This window comes from Toxotes jaculatrix, chromosome 7 (assembly GCF_017976425.1).
Source record: "Toxotes jaculatrix isolate fToxJac2 chromosome 7, fToxJac2.pri, whole genome shotgun sequence".
In the NCBI taxonomy this organism is placed as follows: Eukaryota; Metazoa; Chordata; class Actinopteri; family Toxotidae; genus Toxotes; species Toxotes jaculatrix.
The window spans coordinates 3,856,736-3,881,912 of record NC_054400.1 but is presented as its reverse complement, the minus strand read 5'-3'; the positions used below and the strand labels follow the sequence as shown (position 1 = coordinate 3,881,912).

At 39.7% G+C, this 25,177-nt stretch overlaps 1 protein-coding gene across 1 annotated transcript; it reads left to right on the top strand.

Moving 5' to 3' along the window:
* The first annotated feature begins 1,573 nt into the window (after positions 1–1,573).
* dmrt1 (doublesex and mab-3 related transcription factor 1) lies at positions 1,574–23,720 on the top strand. The gene is given in 8 exon segments (XM_041042054.1): positions 1,574–1,792; positions 3,564–3,738; positions 5,339–5,496; positions 8,162–8,182; positions 8,184–8,243; positions 10,755–10,941; positions 12,924–12,926; positions 23,560–23,720. Coding segments are annotated over 8 exon segments (984 nt in total).
* The last annotated feature ends 1,457 nt before the right edge of the window (positions 23,721–25,177 follow it).

Sequence of the window (25,177 nt, the reverse complement as noted above, 5' to 3'; positions counted from 1 at the left end):
AAACAAATCCTGTATTTCCCTTTTTTATTTTCATAATGTAAAATTTCTGTTTCTGTATTTTTTTCTTCCTGTTATTAAATGGCAGGTATTGACTGAAAAACCTAATCTTTTCATAGGAACACAGTTTGTCTGCTGCTTCCACTCTACAACCTGTTAATGGGTGTGTTTATGAAGAGGAGTCAGACTAATAGAAATGTTTAATGTATTAAATTGCATACTTTATTACTGCATTACAATCTATCATTATTACCTTATGCTATAGAGGCAATTAAACTCAGTGTGTAATCCTGCTTTCAGTTAGCTTACAGCACCAAGACCTGAGCCAATGACTTGTAGCATTTATTTATCTGGACTGGGTGATTGAGTGCAGTGTGAACGCCTGCTTTTTAATTGGTAACTTTTCACCCCCCTCCCTCTACTCCTTTTGGCAGCAGGGATTTTAATTTGGTGTCTATGTGTTTCACCTCGCTTCACTCCCCGCCTATAAATCCACTCGGCTGGCCGACTGACCGGTGTGGAGGTTAATTCAGTTTCAGCTCAGTCAAGCTTAGTAAATTAATTCACCGTGTAGCCGTGTATCAGCCATCATGAAAAAAGAGCTACAGTAAATATGTTTTAGTAGGGTGCTACTCAGATATTACAGCAAAACTACAAGCCCAGGGGGAATATCACACTGATGCCACTGGCTCTTTTCAACTAAGTACCACAGACAATAGTAGCTGCTGTAGGGAGGTACAGTGATATTTAATCGGAGACACTAATAAGCATCCAGAGTAAATCAGTTGCAGTGAAGCCAAACAAATTAAACCAAGTACCATCATTTATTCACCACATAAGTCTGTCAGTTGGGAATCTAATCTAATGAGAGTCAATGATGTATCTGTATATTTAAGTAAATCGTGAACATCTGTCAGATGTTTTTGGACCCATACGTTTAAAGAAATGCAATAGGATGATGGACTGAAGAGAAACAATTGAGTGGGAATCAGAGCTTAAAGTCAGAAACATGGTGGTGGTGGTGTAATGAGTATGTGACCACTTGTTCAGTACTCACAAGGTCTCTAACTGCTGAAAATAGAGAAAAATGATCAGAACTACTTTTTTTTTATAATGTAGAATTTACTGCAAAACTGTACTCACATTTGGTTCAGGTTGGCATTTTTGTTTAGATAATTTAACAATAAACTTTAACAAATCAGATTATCGTTTCAGCTCTACTGGTTACTTTCTTCCGGGTGACTGGCATCAATGGGGGCCCAGCAGAGTGCAGCAGAGTGATGCCACTTTCCTCCCAGATCTCTCCCCCGCATCCAGCTTGTTTCCTCCCTCTGGAGTTTATTGTAAGTTCCAGGCTTTAACAAAAAAAAAAAAAAAAAAAAAAAAAAAATCCCATCAGCAGCCCCATCAGGGCGGGGAGGGACGGTGACCTTATAGCCTCCAGCCTGGCACCAGTACAGGCTTTAACCAGCCAAGCCTGCTGGGACAAACCAAAACATAGTAGCTAAAGTCTTGACCATTGTTGCTGATGATTTTTTTTTCTTTTTAATTTGTTGATGTTTTACTTCCAGCAGTCATGAGCAAGGACAAACAGAGCAAGCTGGTGCCGGAGTGCACCGAGTCTCTCTCCCCATCCAAAGGCCAGAAACCACCGAGGATGCCCAAGTGCTCCCGCTGTAGGAACCACGGCTATGTGTCTCCTCTGAAGGGACACAAGCGCTTCTGCAACTGGAAGGACTGCCAGTGTCCAAAGTGTAAACTGATAGCCGAGAGGCAGAGAATCATGGCGGCCCAGGTAAATGTTATTCCACCTGTTAGCGCGGCTAGCTTGATCTGAGCCCACACTGAGTATGGGGCTTAATTAAATCGTTTTTCTCTGTGTGAAACACGATATACAACACCTAACTGTTTGGAAAATAATTTTTGATTCATGTTTATATTATTTTTAATAGATGTGGACAAGTTTCCTTAAGTTGTTTTTCCTATTTTCATCTGTGTACAACTTAAAACGTTAACCTAGCTATAGCTAAGTTTATACACAGCTAGCTTAACTTTATAAACAGTTGTGTGTTTTTAGCGATGTTTTGTGCGTGTTTTGTTACGCTTGTTGCACTCAAAAGACGGTTTATTAATAGAAAATAATTTAAAAGAAGGCCACAGTATATGGAACAGCTTTACTATCTTATATTTTGTTGTCATGTAGTTTGTAACTTTGTACTTTACAGTTATAAATATTGTTGGTGTTTGCAAAACAGTAGTTTTAGATCAGGCGCGTTGTTTTTCAGATTAAGTAACAATACTGTGGGGCTGCAATTACATTAAACATTATTTTCATGAGCAACCTGTTTATTATTTTCGTGATGAATCAGTTAAATGTTTTGTTTATCCAAACAGCAGCCAAGTCAAATCAATAACAAAACAAATAAACTTTACTTTTAAAAAAGTTAGTCGGAAAGATATACATAGATCTGGATTATGTGGTTTGTATTCACTATCCGTTAATCTGCCAATTTGTCCATATTAATTGCACAGTCTAGAAAATGTCATCACAATTTTCCTGTGCCAGGTGTTACCTATTTAAATTGCTTGTATTGATTGTCCAATTAATTGTTCAAAAACCCAAGAAATACAATTTGCAACGATATAAAATAGATTAGACAAATACTCACTTCTGGTATCAGAAAATGTTTGGAACTTTAAAAAAAAAAGATTGAAACAATTGATTGCTGAACATAATATTTATAGTTGAGTTTTCTGTTGATAAACTAATCGATAAATTTACAGCTCTAGTTCAGATACTAGTATCTGGTAATGAGCTGTAGTAAGTGTTTTATTTAACATCTATATTGAATTAATTTTCATTTGTAGTGCTGTATTGGTAGACCCTGCAATAACATGACATGGTTAACATACAGGGGCAAAACACAACTTTACCAAGGAAAAGACAAGACCATTACAGGACAAATTCCATACTCACAAGAAAACAATTATGTTGTAGAAATTAAGTGATTAGTCAATTGATAGAAAAATAATCATTTTCATTACTGATTAATTGTTAAAGCAATTTAATCAAGCAGAAAAAAATGTTTTCAGCCTCAGATATTGGTTAAATATTGGATTGTTGGTCTACAAGACATTTGAAGACTTGATCTTGAACTGTGAGAAACTGATCTTTTTTTCAGTGTTCTGATATTTTATAAACTAAACGATTGAGAAGGTAATGTGCAGATTAACTGATAATGACAATAATTGTTAGTCACTGACTTTAAAAAGTCATTGTTTGCAGTCTAGTCAAATTATGTGTTTTGTTGGTTGTACTGTATTTCATTGGGGGGGAAAAAAGTCACTTCACAGGACAAGGCTTACCGTTTACAGTGTGTTATAGTTTTCTTGTGTTATACCAGTGATTTATCTTTGTACAACTGATGTAATCATTTTTTAATCTTGTCTAGTTATTATTTTGTAGCAAGCAGACACTGAGCCTGTCCTGCAAAGTCCATAGATCCTTAAGAAACTGTTTTATGCCAAACAGTCCCTTATCAGGCCTTTCCTTTCCTCCCCTCCAGGTCGCCTTGAGAAGGCAGCAGGCTCAGGAGGAGGAGCTTGGGATTTGTAGTCCAGTCACTGTGTCTGGCCCTGACGTAATGGTAAAGAATGAAGCTGGGGCCGAGTGCCTGTTCTCTGTGGAGGGGCGATCCCTCACACCTACCAGCACCTCCGCTTCCTCTCTTGCTGCCACAGGTGAGGTATTGCCAACTGTTATTCCCTTAATGTCCCACCGTGCACTCTATCCTTATTATGTTGACCTGATGATACAGAAGAATTAGCATTATAGATGCCTCAAAAATAACAAACACACAGATGTATGGGAGCATCATGAGCACTGTCTGTTCGACTTACTAATCCATACAAACTCTTCACTTATAGCAGTATCTCTTAAATATCTTTATCAGAATATAAGGAAAAGAATGTCCTGTCCAATATCTGAGACTCTTTATCATCTCAGTAGACACTGTGGACATCAGACGAGTATTCATTCAACATACCAAAGTCGAGTGTATCCTTTTTCAGTGTGATAATCCGTGAAACTCAGTGCACACCATGTTTTTGCATGATGTGTGGAATCTACAGGGAAAAGTCCCTTTAATAAAGGGAGTTTATAGAGACACCTGCTTTTACTAGACAGTCTTTTAAATTTGTTAGACGAAAAGCAGCATGAATTATTGTAAACTGTGAATTTTATGACGTGTGACTTTGTTTTATGTTAAAATTCATGTTACTTATTTATGTGGTCTGGTGAGTTTCTCCTTTTTGAACAGACTCTTTCGTTCTTTTTGAAAAACCCGGTCAGTAGCTGACTTTTCTGTTTCTGGCTTTTCATTTTCTGTTTCTTTGGTTCACGGTCAAAAAGACTTAATTAAATGCAGTACTGTAAAACAGTAAAACTAAAGCATCAATAGGAGCCAATTTCATGAGAAAATAAAATTAAAGTTGATTTGGTGACAGCACCATGAAAGGGCATCCTTGCTTTCGCTCATGTCGTGTGGAGGCAGACACAGATACCGTGTTCCCTCTCGGCCTGATAGCGAATTTTAGGAGGTGGAATATGACTGTGGTCAAGGCTGCTCATGTCCTGCTCTGACTCTGCTTTGTATGTGTGAAAGAAAGAACTTCGGGTCCCTGGCTTGGCAACAGAGAGGAAATACTGAGGTGGAAAAAGGAGTTGAGCACTCCGTGATTCACTGATGACAAAAGCTAGAACAGGGACAACAAATGTCATTATCTTTGTCTTCAGTGGTGCACAGTGTCTTCATTGTGGAAGGCCAAAAGATCAGGGTCTGCCTGAGAAGAATGTGGCCTTGTTGATAAGGAAAGTACAAGAGATAATAAGTAATGATGATTTGATGGTCTTATTCGTCCTTATAGGTCAAGCACACACACATTTTTGTATTATGATGGTGTGTAGAAGGCAAATCCGCCTCCGTCAGCAAGTACAGCGGCCACCTGCAGATGGTGCTGTTGACAGTAGTTTGAGCTAGGGGTAGTATGACTTGAAAAAATGTATAAAGTTCAACTAATATGTCTTTTTTCCTATTAAAAGATCAAGTACATTTTTGTAACTTAAATAACTGAGTAACTTGCTGGATGCATTGATTTGAAAACACTCACACTTACAGCTTGATTTATTTACCTACACTGTGACAAAACAAAAAACTAGTGCATAATACATCCTCAGCTCTGTATTTCAAATGTAATAATGATCTCAGAGTGCAGACACACAGCCACAAACATCATCATTTAGAATCGATCAATCAGTCTTTATCTTATTTGTTGTATTCAGGGAGTCGCTCTGCATCGTCATCCAGCCCGTCAGCCACTGCCAGGGCTCACATTGAGGGACCGTCCGACCTGCTGATGGAAACCTCGTATTACAATTTCTACCAGCCTTCATGCTACCCCACCTACTACGGCAACCTCTACAACTACCAGCAATACCAGGTGACTAACAGTAACCACCCTGCTGTCTGTCAGTAACACTTAGATTTTAAAAAGCCCTTTTTAAGGTTATGGTAGGTCTTCAGCTGCAGTGTACACGTTAACCCTCCAACCCGACTCCACAGCAGATTAATATGTTTGTGTGAAGTATGTTGTGGAAATTGTTGATACTGGACCCGCTTGTTGGTTACCTGCGATGTGTGTTTGACTTGGCTGGCCTCAGGGGAGCAATGGTTGCACGTGTGCATGCTTCAGGCTACATTGCTGTGCGTAATCTTATTTACATTCTCCAGTTCAAAATTTAATTTTCTGCAACATTTAAATACGGTAGCATGTAAAAATACACACATATGTAATTTAATGTTTGTCCCACTATTTTACTGTATCTAAGTCTGTACAGTCCTGCTGATTTTTGTGCATAATGTGTGATTTAACATGTAATTGAGCATTTATATCCAAAACTATTAACAAAATGACAAGAAAACAAGAGTATACTACTATATATACATGCTCTGTAAATATTTTAACTTTAAAAAATGTAACTTTTGTTTTACGTCATGGCTCAGAGTAATGGTACAGTACAGTATACGGGCTGACTGTAGTGGTTTGACTGATGTCTCTTACACTGAAAGATTTAGGATTCATCTCGTGACCAGTCACACGAGTCGTATGCAAGAGTTAAAGAATAGAGCTGAACGACTCGCTGCTCTGTGTTAAAAGAGATGGATTGGGTGTGCAGTAAGTGATGTACTGTTGTCATCCATTTGTGTTTGAATGTGCGTGTTTGTGGGTGCATGCTGGAGAGGGAACCAAGCTGCTTCATGTCCCAGAAAGAGGAGACAAGCTGCTTAGCTGTGAGAGGTTCACTTTCAAGAGGTTCCCTTTCTATCATCTTATCTCATTAGCGTCACACTAATATGACAGACCCCTGAACTGTGTGGATGCACATTTGGAAGTGCAGAAAACTTTATATCACACCAAAACTGATAACTGAAAAAAAGAAGACAGGAAGAGCTGTGATTGTGGGGGTTTACAGTGATTTAACACAAAGCAGGTGCTCCTGATAGGTGTGTTGGAAACCTCGTGGGCATTACAAGTTAATTTTCTTTGCATCTGGTAGTAATTTACATAAACTTTTATTTCTTTGTTTTCCTTAGAGTTGAATGAGTGTCTGATTTAATGCCGGTATAACATAGGACACGTCGGGACGATAGTACCTAACATAGCACCAACACACACACACACACACACACACACATATGCACACACTCATGGTCCTTCATTCACCCATCTGTATATTCACACTGATTTATGCCTGAATGTATCTCTGTTGTGTCCACTGAGATCAGCTTGTGCCTGAAGCAAATTAGATCTATAACTCTCCAGTGTTCTCTGATGAGGTGGTTTGTTTTTCTATGAAGAACATTTGTCCCCCACCCCCCCCTACCCAGAGTTCCCCCAGTAGCAACATCTAGTTTTGGGGTCACTGCCTCCGCTAACCTGCCAGCGCACAGCAGAGCCTGAATTGCAAAGGTTAATGGTATTGTCTGTCGGCAGAGGAAAAAGCCGCTATGCCCCAGCGCTTGAAGGAGAAAGTGAGCGCATTAATGCTAATCAGTTAGCACTCTTTAGCATAATTTAGCCATCCTCCTCTGTGATTTATGATATTTTCAGTGAAATCGTCAGGTTGAGAGGGCTACGTGCTATGGCTATTTAGATTCAGGGACTTCTTTTTTCTTTTTTTTAAAAATGTATTTGCATGAAAAGCTGATTATTTGAAGATGAGTTTCAGTGCCACAAATACACAGATGCACTATTTGTAACTAGGGATTCATCATCATAATAATAAAAAGTGATGGAATATTTCTTTAAAAATAAAAGAAGCACTTATTCATAGTTTGTTATCGCCTGAATTAGAATAATCATCACCAAAAAGCCTTTTCTCTTTTGTCTCTTCTGTCTCCTTTACCTGTCCTAAACCTCCGCAGTTAAATGGGCTGTACTCCGGTTTTAACATCCCCAACTGCAGTGATTGTCCTTGAGTTACTCAGTTTTGATTTTGTGTTTTTCTGTGCTACCCTGAGGTAGTTCTGAAGGTGTTTCTCTTTTCTCCATCAAAACATCATAGCATGGTGAAAGTGTACTTCTTATCTTTATAAAAAAAATATTAAAAGCAAAACAAATTTTATTACTTAAATGGCTTTAACTAAACGGCTTTATCTGCTTCTTGTTATCTGTTTTTACTTGTTCTATTTTTCTGTTTTCACCGTTAAGTCGCATCCTAAACATACCAGCTTCTTACAAAATGTTCCTAATCTCTTGCTACACAGCCTTCCTTCAAAATATCTTTTTTTCCATCAAGCTATTGCATCAGTTACTTAACATTTTGCAATAATTGCATATTGGATTTAAAAAAGTAGTTTATTTTCCTCATCTCAGAATCATCGAAATCAGCTGCAAAAAGTGCAGTAAAATATTAATGGCCCTTAAATCATCAAGCTAATCTAATAGTAGCGATTGACATAATACAGTGAATCTGTAGGTCTTGCACTCTGCTCACTGCTAAATCAAAACCCACAAGGAAACACAATGGTTTTTTATCAGTGTTGGACCATCTACCTCCTCCTCTCCTCTCCTGTGCACTCAGTGGTGCTTGGCTGTCATGCAGGTGGATGATGATAATATAAGGGTGGTGTAGAGCTTCCAGACAGGAGATGGTGCCAGATAAGGAGATAGGCCCTCTCATGGAGGTAAGGTAGCCCCCCCAGGAGTTAGCAAGCTAGCCAGGGAGTTTACACATGTGTGGCATTATTATTCTCAAAGAAAAAATATCACATGTCTATGTTTTCATATTTTAACATATTCAGTTTTTGCAGTAGTAGTGTTAATCCTACTTTAAATGATATCACTGGTGTTACTGTGATTAAGGACTTTCTGTCCACAACCCAATTTTTTTTTTTTTTAACCAAGCCAAAGTAGATTTATATCAGTGAAAAAACTAAAAACAATCCTAAAGATTCTGATGTGCTTTCAGATACACTGTTTCTGCCTCGACCCCGACTGTGGGCAAGAGCACAAGTTACACTACTCACACTTTACCACCAACTCTGTAGATACCAGGTGTGTTACAGTACACGTAACTTATGGTTCAGCTTGCTCGTGGGGTCACTGTCACAGTATGATTTTGGTACAGTGGGGAAAAAAATGAGATTGAATTTCCTTTTCATTTATTTTGAAAATCACAGTGGCTCACAGGCCGTCCGTGGTGTGTAAATTAAAGCTTTCAATCACTTGTGTGTGGTCAGAAAGTAATCTGAGAGAAAACAAGAGGCCATATGTCAACAAAACTATTCACACACGAACCAACATTATCGTGGAGCCCATGCACTGAAAGGATGTTATGTTTTAGTCCCATAGTCTCTGAGTCTCACTGAGTATTGTAGCATTTACATTCCACATAACCTTAAAACCTAAACCGTACTTTAGGGTTAGGTATCACAGTTGTACGTTGTGCAGACTTGAGTGTGAATGGATGCATCACATTGACAGTTTAAGCAAGTTACTCTGTGTGGATCTACCTGTGACCACTGGATGTAAACCTTCTCTGTAAGCCTGACAGAACGTGTTTTTCTTTTTTTTTGTGAGCAAAGACATTTTTGTTTGGTGCTGTATGTGTCCTGCAAACCGTAAGCTTAGCTCACTTTCAAGACTCCAGTCCAATCCCTGTTGTATTTTTCACAGCCTAATACAAGAGCTGAGTGTAGCTTAAATAACAGTTTATAAAGCTGTCGGAGAATTGATGGTGTGGACAATACGGGTGACATATTACAGGCTGACAGAAATCAAATTCCATAAAAGTGAAATTGAAAACCCTCAGTGAGGCGGCCTTGCTGCTGAGTATACAGCTCGTTTTAAAGTTTTCAGAGGGCTGCAGAAAGCCAGCACTGTGTTGCAGCCCATTTTTAGAACAAGTCGGGGACCTGTGAAATCAAACACCACTAATTTTCTGTCACATATTATTTTAGGTCTGTATTTCTTCTTGTCAGTTTAGGTTGCTAAAGTTTTGCCTGTGAATATCTTGATGCCTGCTTTGGAGGATTGTACAGTCGTATGTGAAAGGGGTCATAGAACAGTGCTGTTTATAATGTATTTGAAAATGTCAAATGTCAGAAAAGGACTTCATAATAAAAAGATGTAGAAAAAAAATGATCAGAGGATGCACTGGTACATCCACTGGTTTTATTGGGATTCATTTTCATGGATATTCTAAAGGAGCTAAAGAGCTAAAAGAAAATAGGAAGAATTAAACAGCATTTCATTTGAAAACCCTGACGTCTCTAAGATTACGTCCCGATTTGCTAGTGAAAATATGTCTTCAAGGACATAGGAACAGCTGAAGTCGCAGACCCACTGCAGAACTTATAACTTGTATTATTTTGTCGAAGGTTTCTCCTTGAGTGTGTTCCTGCAGAGAATAACATGTAGCCTCTTGTGCAAACAATGAATGACCAGCAAAGTCAGAGCCAAAGTTTTCACTCTGGCATTTGTCACTAATTTTGGTTATCTGTCCACCTTGAAGTGGTGTAAGCTGAAGCAGAGACAGTGTAACCAACCCTTGCATTCAGTGAGTACATGGGGCAAACAGCTGGTATTTCATTTGGAAAAAAAAAAAAGATGCCAGTTGACTGGTGTTGCTTGCTTGGCTTTGCTCTTTTCCTCCTTACTTTCCTCTGCTGTGATTAATCTTATGTCTTCTTGCGATCAGGAGCATCACCTCATGGCCATATGACACGCACAACCATCACTCGATTAAACACAGCAGAATAGACACAGCACAGCGTAATAGACTGACAGAGGATGAAATATTGTAGAGGTGGAACAATTAGTCAATTAGTTGGTTGACAGAAAAATTAACGGGCATCTTCTGAGTAAGTGAAAAAGCCAAACACTCTCTACGTCCAGCTTCTGAAATTGGAAGATTTGCTTCTTTCCTCTTTCATACTTGAAATTGATTTGAATTTTTTTCAGAACTGGTCAGACAAAACAAGACTTTGAAGATGTCAACTTGGGCTTTAGGAAATGATTTTATAAGCTTCTGAATGAATTGTTTGACTGAGAAAGTAATCATCTGTTTTCAGTCTTAAAATACCCATCCAGTTAAGATTTAGAATTAAGTCTTTGGAGGTCGTGAAATACATTATTATTTTGTTATTACTTTGTTTGTTAAATTGCCTGTGTTTGTGTTTTCTTCTGTGAAGCAGATGCCCCATGGTGATGGCCGCCTGTCTAGCCACAACATGTCCTCTCAGTACCGCATGCATTCCTACTACCCAGCAGCCACCTACCTGACTCAGGGCCTGGGCTCCACCACCTGTGTGCCATCTCTCTTCAGCCTGGAGGACAACAATAACAACAACAACAACAACAACTCTGAGATCATGGCAGCCTGTGAGTGGCACACAAAAACACTCACACACACTCACCTCTCAGGCCCCATAAAGTTTTACCCAGACTTTATCAACAGTGTGGTTAAGTACATTCAAGGGAGGACTGCACGCAAGTCTAGAGTGCCATAAAATTTATAAGATGAAATTAGTATAAAGTGGAGCTTTTTTACTTTTACTAGACTTAGTTTTTAACTTTACTTCAAATACAGAACTGTGAGTAGGCCTGACTCAACTTAAATTCATGTGTTTTATCAAAGAAAATTAGATTTCTGTTCTCTCCTTACTGTCTTCTTGTCTGTTTGACAGAAGCTTCTTTAAAATTATGCTCTTCTATTCAGTCTTAACCTTTTCTCATTAACAGTCAATGGAAATTAAAAAAAAAACTATAATCAGCAGTTATGACAGAAAAAGTCATTAGTTTTGAAACAACCACAAAGCTGCCTCAGACCTGACCGATCAGCTCTGTTTTCTTTTCGTTTTTTTTTAAAAAAGGGAATTAGATCTGATCTCTGATTTCCGACCATGCAGCCGTAGATTTCTGGCTCTCTGCACCACTAATCTCAGATGGGAATCTCAGCTGAGCTTGGCTGACGACTGTGGTTGCCTGGATTTTTGCCTTTCTCTGTACCCGTGAATGTGGGCAAATCAGATTGTGTGGATTTCTTAATATGTTCAGGAAAGAATTTGTGGACCTTTGCAAAGAGTGCATGTAAGTGCATGATGACAGAGAGATAACAGGGGAGATCCAGCACAATGAAGTGGGAGAGAGGGAAGGATACTGGGATAACTGGCATGCCTGTTGAAACTAAACATTACTAGGAATTGAAAACTTTTTTTTTTCCCTGTGTGATTCATTTTTTTATTTTAGTGCGCTAATGTGAGAAACGTCTTTTCATCATCATTAGAGGCTCGATTCTAAAGTGTTTTGTGAGCTCAAACAACAAATGGTGGCAGCTTGTTTCACAAATGACCGTCATGCACAAACTGCAGATGAATTTGATAGTTATAAAGGGATCTTACATGCGCGTGTATGGGTTGCAAGTACTGCGAGGCATCTGTGTCACGTAAAAATATCTAATGTTGCAAATCACAGCTTGCATGTTGGAAATGAAAGTAAAACAGGCATGTGACACAGAGAGAGAGGACCAGTAAAGAGACAGACAGGGCCGGTAAAAACTTTATAGACTTTTTGACAGTCTTCTGGCTCACCCTCGTGGCGGGATTTCACCTGGTGTCGATGGCCAGTCTGAATGGCCGACAGTCTGAGAGAGAGAGAGAGTGAGAGTGAGGCAAGGACGGGCTTTAATAAGATTTCATCCATTTCCCACAAATCCACCACTCAAGTTGTTCTGCCCTGTGACACATATGTAACACATTCAGGTGTGCAGAGATTTCTGTGAAGTCGTAAAATTACCCAGCTCTCCATCTGGTTTTACCTCGGTTTGTCTTGAATGGGTTGTGATTGACAGAAGGCAGGTCCAATTAATTATTCTGCTCTGTTTGGAATTGAATGTGAGCGAAAGTCCAAGAGGTTTTGTACACGTAGTATGCAAATATCTTACGGTGTGTGAAGAAATTAACAAATGAGCAAAGACTCAAATCGCTGCTGTATTTATGCTTTAAATGATCCGTTATCTTCCAGTACCACCCAGTTCAGTTCCTTTTATGTCTGCTAAGAGAACAAAGAGGTCATTTTCTTTTAAGGAATTAAAAGATGAAGTGGCTGCATAACAAAATCCTATAGTATATTTTTACTCATTTATAGAGGACATAGGGGAAGAGTGTCATTAGTACAACATCAACATCCTTCCTTTGGTGAACTACACCGCTGACACCACCAGCATCACAAAACCAAAGACCCCCGCATCTCCCCTTGTACCTGTATTTGTTTATGACTTTCACCTGAGCTTTTCCTGTGAGGGTCCCATGTCATCCTCCTGCCATGAATTGCCATGCTCCATTACAGGACAACAACACTCTCAGCGGGTGGTCCCACGTTTGGTGGTGATACCGTCTCCTGGACCAGAGAAACAAAGCCCCTAACTCAAAGATTTTCAACCTTTTTTATGTCTTGAGATTGATCAATGTGCAACCTCGTGTCACAGGTGGCATATTTTTTTATATTTAATCAAAGGAGTGATTTTCCTGCTCTAAAATTTTGGATTTAATATATTTTTTATTAATTTAACTCTCAGGTTTTTTAATATGTAGACAAATCAGCAGAGAGGAAAACACAGATAGACAAGTATAAATTACGATGGAAAAATAAGGCATATCTTTATTGACAGTGATAAACAGAAGAAGTTAATCTGTAAAACACGACATAGCAGGTATCAGAAAGCCATGCATCAGCCCGTAGTCGTTTGGTCTTAGGATACTGCAGAAGAGGTACCCAGGACATTTCAAGTATAGACTGACAGTTCAATAACAGTAAGATCCAGTAACCAAAAAATGTTAAGTTTACTATCACAGAACAATTCAGAAAACCTGCAGGTGTCCAGGTTTGAGAGGCAGGAATCATTTATTGTTGTCAGTTCTTTCCTAAAGTATTGGTTAAATCATTAACAGTCTTATGTGTTGATTAAGTTTGCCATTTGCTTCAGTGCATCAAAATTCAGCCACATCTCCTTTTAATCCTTGAAGGCTTTCGCTTTGACCAGACATGTTGTGTACCTCTGGATCAGTCCATGAGGAGGACATAGCTGTGAGCTCTGAGCCTACCTGCCCTCCCCTTCTACCTGGCTGCCAAACAGCGCCCCATCAGATTTATCTCCCTCCCAGGATAGGGCTAATCAGTTGGCCAAATACAGAGATCCAAATAACCTTCAGGAGTGCCACGCTGTCCTTTCCCCTCTTCGCCTCCTCCTCTTCCTCCCCCCTCTCCGCCCTCCCCCTCCGCAGGCCCCGCTGTCTCCGCAAAATTGCCTTCTGGAGTTAGTGAGCGGGAACAGTTAAGATTTACAAACAATGATGAAGCTTGTCATGCGTCTTTCTCCATCCGTCACGGCGGGCCGGGCGGAGCTGTGGGTAGAGCCGTCCTGGTGTTCTTCATAAAAGCCAGCTCTCTGTGAAATACGCCCCCGGCCGGCCTGTTTACTGCCCCGCGCTCGTCAGCAGCCCCGCCGCCGTAAATCGCAGAGCGGGAGGTGACAGCGCAGTCCATCAAACTCCCACCCCACCTCGCTGCCCTCCCAACATCTCACCTCACACTGTCCCCCACCCCTCCACACACACCCCCCCCCCCCTCCATATATACACATACACACAGAGACACACACACTCACAAACACCCGCCCTGCTTCCTCACTAGGATCTAACCGGGGAGGCTCAGATGAGCTGCCCCAAAAGAGTTATGGCTGTTTCAGTCTTACAGGAGACAGCTTCAAGCCGAGTCTGTCAGTGTTTATGTTCTTTCTTTTTTGTCCTTGTCTAGACTTTTTCCAAATTTAAAACTGCTCAAAGTTTTCAACTTGTCAGCACAGTGACTTTCCTTTCATGTACTTCTTGTTTTTTTTTTGTTTTTAAAAAAAAAAAAAAAAAGATTTATACTGAAGTCAGATCGTAGTCGAGCGCCGCTGCGCTGGCTATACGTTTGTCTGTTTTGTTATATTGGTGTCAGCACAGAGCGCACAGTAATTTAAATGCAAATCAGATTGTTGAGGTATTGCAGATGTTAATCCTGCTAATCGATAGACCTGTGTGAGCCCATTAAGTTAGAAATCCATTACTATCTTTCTAGATGATATTCTATTGATTTTTCTTGCTTCAATCTATACTGTACTGTACACCGCAAGTGAGTTACTGCGTATAAAGTCTGTCGTTTCAGGTTCTCGGCCTCCTTTGGAAAAAAAAAAAAAAAAAAGACGGAAAAAAACGAAAGAGAGATTGGCATCAGTAAGTTTCTTTGTTTCGTGTGTAAAATGGGCTTTACCTGCTTTCAGATCAGATTACTTCAAACTTCACACCCACGCAATCTCTCACACACACACACACAAACAGTTAAGGAAGTCCCCTCAAACACACTCACACACACTCACTCACTGAATGTACCTGAACACACACTGGGGCCACACTCATTCTGGAGATGTCAGAAAGGCCTCTCACGCTTTTGGATTTATTAAACCTGAAACTAATCGGTACTTCTAACCCAAGAGGTGACCTTTTCGAAGGAAGTGCTGTTTCATGTCATGTAGCAGCCGGAGTTCATTTCCTTGGTCGCTGACAAGTTGGGAACATCACTCACCTCAGTACATGTACGCTGGGTTGTTTCACTGCCCGAGAAAAGGCTAGAAGAAGGCTGTTGGTTTGGATTGTGGTGCAGTGTGTGTGATTGGATCACTAATACTGAGTTTACATGATCTTTACTAAACATATTACTAAGTTGTAGTATCTCATGTATTCTATTAAATATTACTTTTGTTTGCAAAGTTTAAACTGGCTTAAAACTGGCTGAAGAATGACAGTTTTTCAGATGGCTGAATCTATTTATATCGCCTTTTCTCAAATAAAGCTCAGTAAATACCACAGTCAAAAAAGCCACGATGTTAAAGGAATGATGTTACATCTTTCTCAAGTAGGCTCATAAACCATAGAAGCTGTGGTAATGACTTGATTCAGTCTGTAAATAAGAGCCAGCATTGGAGAAAATAACCCTGCTGGGGACCCGTCGGGCCCTGGAGGGCCTCTTTGAATGTGTGGCTGATTGAGTATCTCTCCTGGCTCTTGGTTACAGTGGAAAAGTCCTGTGTGGCCTGTCAGAGTGTCTTCACCACCCTGCTGTGCTGCTAAATGCCCTGATAGCCTCCGGGGCTGTGGATGGGCTAAATAGCAGTGTAATTGTCTGCTCAGGGCACAAGCACCTTTGTAATGTGTTGTACAACACCACCATTAACACAGGCTTGGGGCTGTGGAGACATTAAATGGCCAGGGCTGTGTAGTTTATGTCCTCTTCCCCTCACTCTCTATTTCTCCTGCTCACACACACTCTCACACTGTCCAGCTTTTAGGGGCTTGGAATGAAATGAAATGATTATATTGACTTGTGTTTTTATCCTATACCATTTTTTGTACAGCAGTAAATAATCGTTGAAGGCGGTCTGAGTTATTTCAGTCCAATGTCTTGTGTCTGCAAATGTCAATTTGTCTGCGTCTGTAAATTAAGAATGAGCAGAATGAATTACTAATTACTTCTAAACTTTAAATGAACTTTAAATTAAATATCTTATGAATTCAGGTTGAAAAATGTACTGCCTTTAATAACACCAGCTTACAGTGTCTCTCTAAACAGTGTCTTCTTACTGCCCAGACAACATTATCCAGATAAGAGTTGAGAAAAATGCACACTGAACTAGGTTGCCTTTAATTGTTAGTGTGCCATTACAGACTTTTTTTTGTGTCCTGGGTTTTGTCTTTCAGGCTAGTACTGGTTGCCTTAACCATCTAATTTATGACTACAGTCAAGATCTGCAGATATTGTTTTTTTTTTGTTGTTGATAGAAATTCATGCTGAAAGAGAATTTACTCTCCTGAATGCAAATTCACATTTTCTCCCTGACCACCAACACAAAACAATGAAGTCTGCCTGCAAACAAAAGACAACTGTGAAACGAGCAAACAAATTAGCAAAACAAACATCCATAACAAATGTCTGTCCAAACCAGTAGGAAAACAGCATGTTTACTGCATACGCCTTGTATCTAAACATAATCTGCATATAAATGACCTCTTCGTACACTGGATATATCATACTCATGCCTGTGCACAGACGTAAAGTAGATGCTGTTTCCCTGATATCTCTGTATAAAACAAACTTGGTTATTTACGGTGCATTCCTACCTAATCATGCTCTTGTAGTCACTTTCCTTGTGTTGTTTTGAGCAGCAGCAGTGGCAGCTCAGCCCGGATTGACAAATGATGTTGCCTTGGCAGCTCTCTGAAACAGCTGAACGACTTGGATAAACACATTTGGCAGCTTTAGCACCCGCGAGAGGCGTCCTCCTTTCCATAGCAATATATTTCACTCTTCCTGTGTCCTTTACTTTGGCATTTTTCTTACCCTGTCGACTCACAATGAATCTCTTGTTTAAAATGTAATGATAGAAAAGCCCCGCGAATATTGATCGACCGCCTCAGCTCATTATTGCATATCCATAATTTTTCGACGGATCACGTCAGAAAGCCCAACGATAGACTGACAGGCCATTTTGTGAGTTGATGGGGCACAGTAGCCGAAATGGAGATTTAGCATAGGGACGAGGGCTGTGTCACGCCTCTCCGGCAGTCATCTTCACAGGGGACAGATTGGTTAACAATACAGGAGCAGAGGTTCCTCTCTGCTTAATTAGCCTTTGACCCCGAGACTGATGCCTTCTGTCACCCTGCGTTTGGCCCTCCACTCTCTTCAGCTCCAGAGCAAACCCATAATGAGCATTTAAGTGTTTTCTGACCCCTCGTAATGGCTGCATAAGAGACTGCATCCCTTTGACCAAATGTCTCCACAGCTCTTCATTGGGGAGATGAGAAATATGGGGAAGATTTAACTGCACACACAATAAAATGAATGGTCTTTATTCATGGTTATGCAAAAGCTATTATTTGACTCTTTATTTGGTTCTCTGATCAAGGTGTTTGATGTGGCTTGAAATTACTAGCAGCTCAATCCTCACTACCAATCTTAATGTTGGAGCAGTGGTCACAGTTCAGTGTAGGCACTTGTGGCATTTTCTTTACCCGGCAGCAGCAATATTTCAGAAGCCTTAACTCCTCTGAGAAAAATGGAGCTGGTTGGTTTTAGTAGAACGTCTGGTTTAGGCCTCGGAATATCAGCTGTGAGTATCATTTCTTTCATGTGACGAGATTAAATTCTGCATCACCTGTACCTTGTGTTCCAAAGTGCCCAATAGCAAATGTTAGCATGGTAGCATGCTTAATTAAGATGGTGAACATGGTAAACGTTATACCAGCTGAACATCAGCATGTTAGCATTGTCATTATGAGCATGTTAGCATGTTGATATGTAGCATATGAATGTAATTTTTGAGAGATTTCTTGGAGCGATGCAACTTTAGTGTCGTAGAGTTACATGTTCTGTTATGTAGGAAACATAGTAAATGTGGTACCTTGCATTAGATCTCTTGGTTTAGTTAATGCACATGTGGTAAGGGAAATGTGTTGAAATATAAACAGATAGGACATTTGTTTTGTTATTTCTCTAGCGTCACTGTGGTATCAGATATTAGTCACATCATAGAAGACTTGCTCTAATTCAGAGACATCCAGAAAAAGTCAGATAAGATGAGTGGTTTGAAACTGAAGGTGAAGGTCTGTGGTGTGAACAGCAGCTGAGTAGCATGAGCCTCCACTGTTCAGCGCTCAGTATTTAAAGCCTGCCGGCCTGTCTCTGCTCTTTGACTGAGTTTTCTGGGCCATTAAGTCCTGTTCCTGGACTGATGATGAGGGGCCAGACGCCTCTATCGTTTCCAGAGAGAGGTGCGTCCATCTCTACAAGGGTTGACCTCAGTTGGACACACATGGGACCCTCTCAAACTGGCCAGGGACGATTTTTTTTGGACACAGCTCGTATCATTTTAATGGGCGCCATTTAATCCCAGGCCAACCTTGTCATGTGACAGGCAACCCTTCATTCTTAAGATTGAATTTTTGTTCCCTTGATAATAGCCTTCTCTTGTCACAAGAGAAAGTTGATTGTTTTAGGTAACTTGCAGACAATTGTAGTGAACCTAAAACAGCCTGCAGCTGGTTTTGTAGAAACACATACATAATAGACTGACCCCCCAAAAAGAAAAATTTAACTCAAGGACCACTTACTAGCTTGGATGAGTCCCATTGTCTTTGGTCATTCCCTGACTTTTCCTCTAGCGCCGCCATGAGGCTAACATTTTTGTTTTCAGGGACATATTGTGTCTATTGAATGGATCACTGTGTAATTTGGTACAGATATTCATGGTGCCCAGAGGATGAATTTTAACGACCATGTGATCCTCTGATTTTTTTTTTTTTCCTCGAGCACCAGCAGAAGGACACAGATTCATTTTTTTCAGTGAAATACCTCAACTTGAGTGAATTGTTAAAAGTTATTATTATTGGAAATTGTCATCACAATATATCATTGTGTTTATTGGAAATTAGTTCAAGTTCAAGATACTTCAGAAAGTCTCCAGTGTCACTACAGTTTAATGCAGAATTGTGTGTGTGCATGCCCCTGTGTGTGTGAGTGTGTGTGTGTTTACTTAAGTGTTATCTACCCCCATGACCTTTGTGTACGGTGGATGACTGTAGAGTATGAAACCCACAGAGAGAGCTTATCCCGGGTGGATCAGACTGAATTACCGTCTCCTCTCCCATCTGGGCTTTTGTTCCCCTCTTTGGCAGCAGCAGAAATGATTGCACCTTCATTCACTCCCTCCCTCCCTCTCTTAACAGGACAAGTGGGAGGTTAAAAAAGCTTCCTTTTGTTATTCCACACAAAGACTGTTTAATAGTTTTGAAATCTTATATAGAGTGCTGAGTGACTGGGAAAAGGGCAAAAGTTCGTTCAGGAGAGTAAACTCTCTTTCAACATGGCCAGCGGGTAAAGTCTACCTCGTTACAAACTGTTTTTTTTTTTTGTACACAGCCTGAACCTCAAATAGATTTTGGTTTTTTTTTTCACAAGACTCAAGAAGATGTGGTGATTTCAGTTATTGCAACTCACGTCTTAAACATATAGTATCAGCAACACTGCTGTCACAGCTGAAAAATTCAAACATCTCATACCTGAATAGTCTCAAAAAAAAGAAAAGATAACTTTTGAGAATTGGCAGTCGAACAAAGTTTTGTTGCCGTGAATATTTTTTAACATTTGAACCAGTAACTCTAGAACTTCACACTGTGAGTGACTTGTCTGCTAAGGATTTGTTGCCAAAATCACTGTTGCTTAACAGTGGTTTTAAGCAGTATTTTTATAATGTGATAAGGTTTCAGATGTTGAATTACCAGAGAACCAGAGCGTTTTTCAACTTCTTGTTTTGGATAATCAGTTCACATTTTCAGTTCACAGTTTTAATTCATTCTCACCATTCACCTTGGCATCACCTTACACTGCAGCTGTTTTCAGTGAAGATGCTCTTAAAAACCCGCGGGATGCTACGTAGGCAAGAGACAGATAAAGTGAGAGACTAGCTGGGAAACACAGTGGAGCAGTGGGACCTGGTAGAGACCAAACACAGAGCTAAAAGAGAGGAAATATTGGACTTATGTTAATCACCAGCATCACATTGTGGTTGGTTGGTTAGATCAGTTAATCTATGTAATATCAAAAAAAAAAATTGCCAGAGATGTCCGTCACATATTCGCAGAGCCACACGTACCATCCTCAGATGTCTTGTTTTATTCAACCAAAAATTCAAATTCCCATAAATATTTAGTTTGTAATGATGCATTACAAAGCAGGAAGTCCTCTCATTTGAGAGGCTGGAATCAGAGAATATATGGCATCATTTCATTATTTTTATTAGAAATGAGTATTCCTGTGCCTTTTTTAAATCGTTTTTTGACTTTTTTCAACCAAACAATTAATTGAGAAATAAACCAAATAACACAAAATGTAATTGACAATGAAACTAATTTGCTAATTGCTTAATTAGTCGCAGCCCTGGTGTCATTAACAGGTGCTTGACAGCTAATAGGGAACAAGGCTTTCTGCTGTTTCAGACATTAATCTGTATTAAACAGGAGAGCAGAGGACAGTCGGATGCAGCAGACAACATGTGTACCACAGTGTGTCGTGATTTAACATCCCCAGTGAAACTAACACGTCCAGTTGCTTTCAGCCTTTAATTACATCATAGATTTCCTGCTGATGAACAGGCAGAGAATTAACAGTGAACGGGCTAATTCACAGCTGCTCTCCCCCACCCACATGCTGTTATTGCTGTACTAGTAGATCACTGAGGGATAACAAAAAAAAAAAAAAAAAAAAACAGAGCCTGGGTGCACTTAGCTACACAAACATTAGTATTAACGATTGAGCTGCCAGTTTGGAATTGGTGACAAACTGCAGACGGGCAAAAATTGGAGTCCGAAACCAATCAGGAAGTTAATGAGGAGAAAAATTACTCCTCTTTTCTCCTCCCACCACTGCTGAGGAGGAGAGGGAGCGAGATCGGAAGCCTGCATGAGGCCAATCAAGTCCGTGGATTCTGGGAAACACTGGACATCAGCTGTTGTTTATGTTAATGTCACCCTGATCCGGTGGTTGTTCAGAGTAAAAACATATAAGTGACACTTTATGATAATCAGAAATTTAAACTGCAGGTAAATTTGAACATTGAAGGTTTTTAAGGAATTTTTCTTGTTTGCACATTTAAATTGTTTTTGTATCGTGACGATGGGGACAGACAAGTGTCCAAAGAACAAACATTTTAGGTTGTTTTAATGTATTTTGTGAGATAATACACCTCATAAAATGGTCTCCTGAGTCATTTTCTACATTTCTTTCAGTGGTTACGTCTCCTGAGAACCGATATATTCTTCTCTCTAATGTTTAGAGCCACAGTGCTAATGCTTAATTTTAATATTGATTAATCTTCAGATTATTTTCTCGATTAATCAGTTAATCGTTTGGTCCTTAAAATGTCAGAGAACAGTGAATAATGTCTGTCACAATTTCTCAAAGCCCACGGTGAAGCCCGAGATAGTTGATTTATAGTTTCTAGAAAGAGAGCAAAAATCACATTCAAGTTATCTTTTTGCATCTTTGCTTAAAACTTAACTTGAACTGTTGTTGAATTGTTGAAAAGTAAACACTAGATTTATTGTATACCCTATAAATTTTCAGAAATATTATCCAATTTATCAACAGTAGTTAAACCAGTGTGACCTAAAAGAAAATTTCCCATCACAAGTTCCCAGAGCTCCGTGTGATGTCCTCACATTGGGCTTTTTTTGTCTGGCCAGATGCTCCAGTTTGAGAATCTGGAACCAGTGGCATTTGCAGTCAAATTATTCAGTTGCCTAACTAATCCGGCGACCAGTTATCCCAGCACAACACCAAAAGCAAAAGTTACCAGTCAGCTGAGAAGTACTTCAGAGTACATTTTCTGAGAACAACGGAGAATCTGCACAGATAAAGGTTGTGTAATACAGTGTGATAGAGGTTATAAATTGGGGGAAAACAATGAAAGGATGAGTATGAAATGTTAGAAACATGAACGACTGTACAAACACAGTAGATTGTTGTTAACCAGCCTAATGTCTGCTGGCCTCACTGTGTTATTAGTGTGTGCAGTAGCTGTAGAACGAGTGTTAAAATGGATGGACGCGCATATCTCTCATGTTAACTGTAAAAGATCTAATGCTTTTGTTTAATGTTCACTGTGTTCCCTTTTTGCAGACCGATTCAATTTGCTATAAATCCCCGAGATTCGCTAATAATCATTTTACTGTACGGTCATATTTATATCAGGTGAACCATTTGTTCTGCAGTGCTGATGATACGATTCTGCTGTTTTGTCTGTCTCACTGTAGTATTTCTCTTCACCTCGCTTTACAGTACGAAGACATTTTTATTTTATGTGTGCTGCTGCACTGTCTACCTACACGAGGCAATATGAGTTTATCATATTAATGACTCTGTGGAGTATCCAGGAAAAAGATTTGTAGCTCAAGACCTGTGAAAGATTAGAGGTTTATTTTTCGGATGCATGAACATACTTTACCGTCGTGGGACAGTAATTTAATGTCTTTATTTATTTTTTTCTTTGGTTAATTCAGTATTTTTACCCAAACGCATTTTGTAATGGCCCCGTTTGTGGAGAGGTTGATCAGGATGTTGATCTCACACCGAGGACTGGATGTAACATATTCCAGTTACTCAACTAAACAACAACTAAAGTCTACAAATGATGATTTTGACAGCAGGTGATTATGATTTCACTCTAAAACCTGAGCAGTTCACCGGACAGGTTTTCCCTGTCATTCATATTCTGATAGACACAGTGTGTACTGGATATTTGTTTTGTGAGTCCATGCAGATCTTTTCCCTTTGTTTACTTCATGCATCTGATGGGATCCACCGGTACCTGTAATACAGCGTGTCCTGTCAGTATCAGAATTCAGCAGCAGTTGTGGCATTGAACTTGCCAGTGACTTTACATTTCTGTCTTCAAACTGAAGCGCTCACCAGAAAGCACTAAAAGGTTGTGTGAGTATCAGGACAGGAGAGAGACAGAGTAACCAGCAGTCGCCCAAATTGAAATGCTAAGCACAACCAGATCTCCATATTTTCTTATTAAGAAGGTAGAAAAGTTTTAATGTCAGATGGTACGCAGGAGACCAGCATGCTCGGCAAGTCTTGCAGAGACTGGATGCTGATTTGTTGTAATGTCCTTTTACAGATTGAAGACAACACTGTGTCTACATAGGCTGTGTAGACTCTGTCGTCTGTCTACTGCACATACAAATACAAAATACGTGTAAGTTAAATTTGCAGGTTGCCTTTGTACTGAGGAGGTTCTTGCTTGCAGCTGCAAAGATCATCATACTGAGATCTGTAAGCGTATCAGCTGGACTCCTCCGTCTCTCTCTGAGCAGGACTGTGTTTTCTGTATCGTCTCTGCAGCCTTCTCACCCAGCAGCATCACCACCGGTCACGACTCCACGGCGACCTCCAGGTCCACCAGCTCCCTGGTTAACGCTGATGTCAAGGCTGAGTGCGAGGCCAGCAGCGAGATGGCCAACTTCACTGTTAGCTCCATCATCGATGGTGACGCCACCAAGTGAAGAAGCTAAGGATACAACAAAAGGATAATGAGACCAGTTGAGAAAAAAAACTTGAGGTTCATGCAAAAAAAGGTTTTATAGTTCAGTTTCTTTGGGTTTCTCTGGTTCTGTCCAAAAAAGCACAAATATTTCATTCTGTAACTAAAAATACAGGTTGTTTGTGTATTTTTAGTTCATTTTTAACATCAAAGCTATTAAATCTCTTGTTGAAGCCAGTTCATCAGAATAGAAACTGCTTGCAAAGTAAAAAAAAAAAAAAATTTATAAAAAAAAGTCATGTACAAGTTAAATACAAGTAGGTAGTTCACAAGATGGTGAAACAATGGTCAGGAGTAACTCAGAAGTCAAAACTTTGGACCAATACACTGATATTTCAGACTTTGATAATCATACATCACATGCATTACATTTCTTTTTTTTTTTCAGAAACACATAACAAACGATAAAAAGTCCTTAAATTAGTTTTTTAAAGAATTGCGACCAGGATTTGTGCTGAGCAGGATATTTTATCAGACCTTACATGAACCATGTAACTGCGACACTGTTTCTAAAATCCCTCAAACACACAAGCAGACATATAAACCAACATCTGCAATAAGATAATATTGGCTGTTGATCAACCTGGACAATTTATCTGTCCAGCTCCATTTAAAACATCTGCTTTTAATCTGATTTAGCCCAGATTTCTGCAAACAGTTTTTTTTTATCCCTGAACATCAGCCAGATCAATTTGGAAAAGTCAGCTGAGTCTGAAGACGCTAAAACTCGCTCTGAGACGCTCTGACAGATCCACCGTCAGAGACGCTGAGATATCCTCCTGTAGGACGAGTGCGACTGGAGGGCGAGCAGGGAGAAAAAAATCAAACAGGCAGGTTAAACATGAATCATGTTTCCCTGCGTTGTGTTGGCGTGTGATGAGCACAGGCTCCTTATTTATGGCACCGATCCAGCGGCATCATTTATTCCAGGGAATTTGCATGTCTATTGTATATTTAACCCCTTCAGTCCAGGAGTCTTGCTACACACACAGGTTACTGTTTACAACTTTTACACACTCTGGTAGATACGCGTATTGCAGAGGCTGTGGTGCTGGATTTATGGAGCTTAAGCAATAAGCTGATTGATCAGTCGAGCCAGAAAATGAATCAGCGACTGTTTTGATAATCGGTTAATTGTTTAAGACATTTTTCGAGCAAAGATGCCAAACATTTGTTGTTTTCAGCTTCTGAAATGTCAGGATTTGTCAGCATTAAAGACAGGAAGAAAAAGAGAAGACGAGCAAAAAGAAAACTGAAAATCAGAAAAGGGAAGCCAACGTTAAATCAGTATTTTTAATGTGAGAAACTAACAACACATTTATCGGTGAAAGACAAAAACAGGCCAGAGTTTGGCATCTGTGTTCAAGTTTCATATTTTGTTGGTTATGATTTATTGATTGAAGTTTAAAAAATTGAACC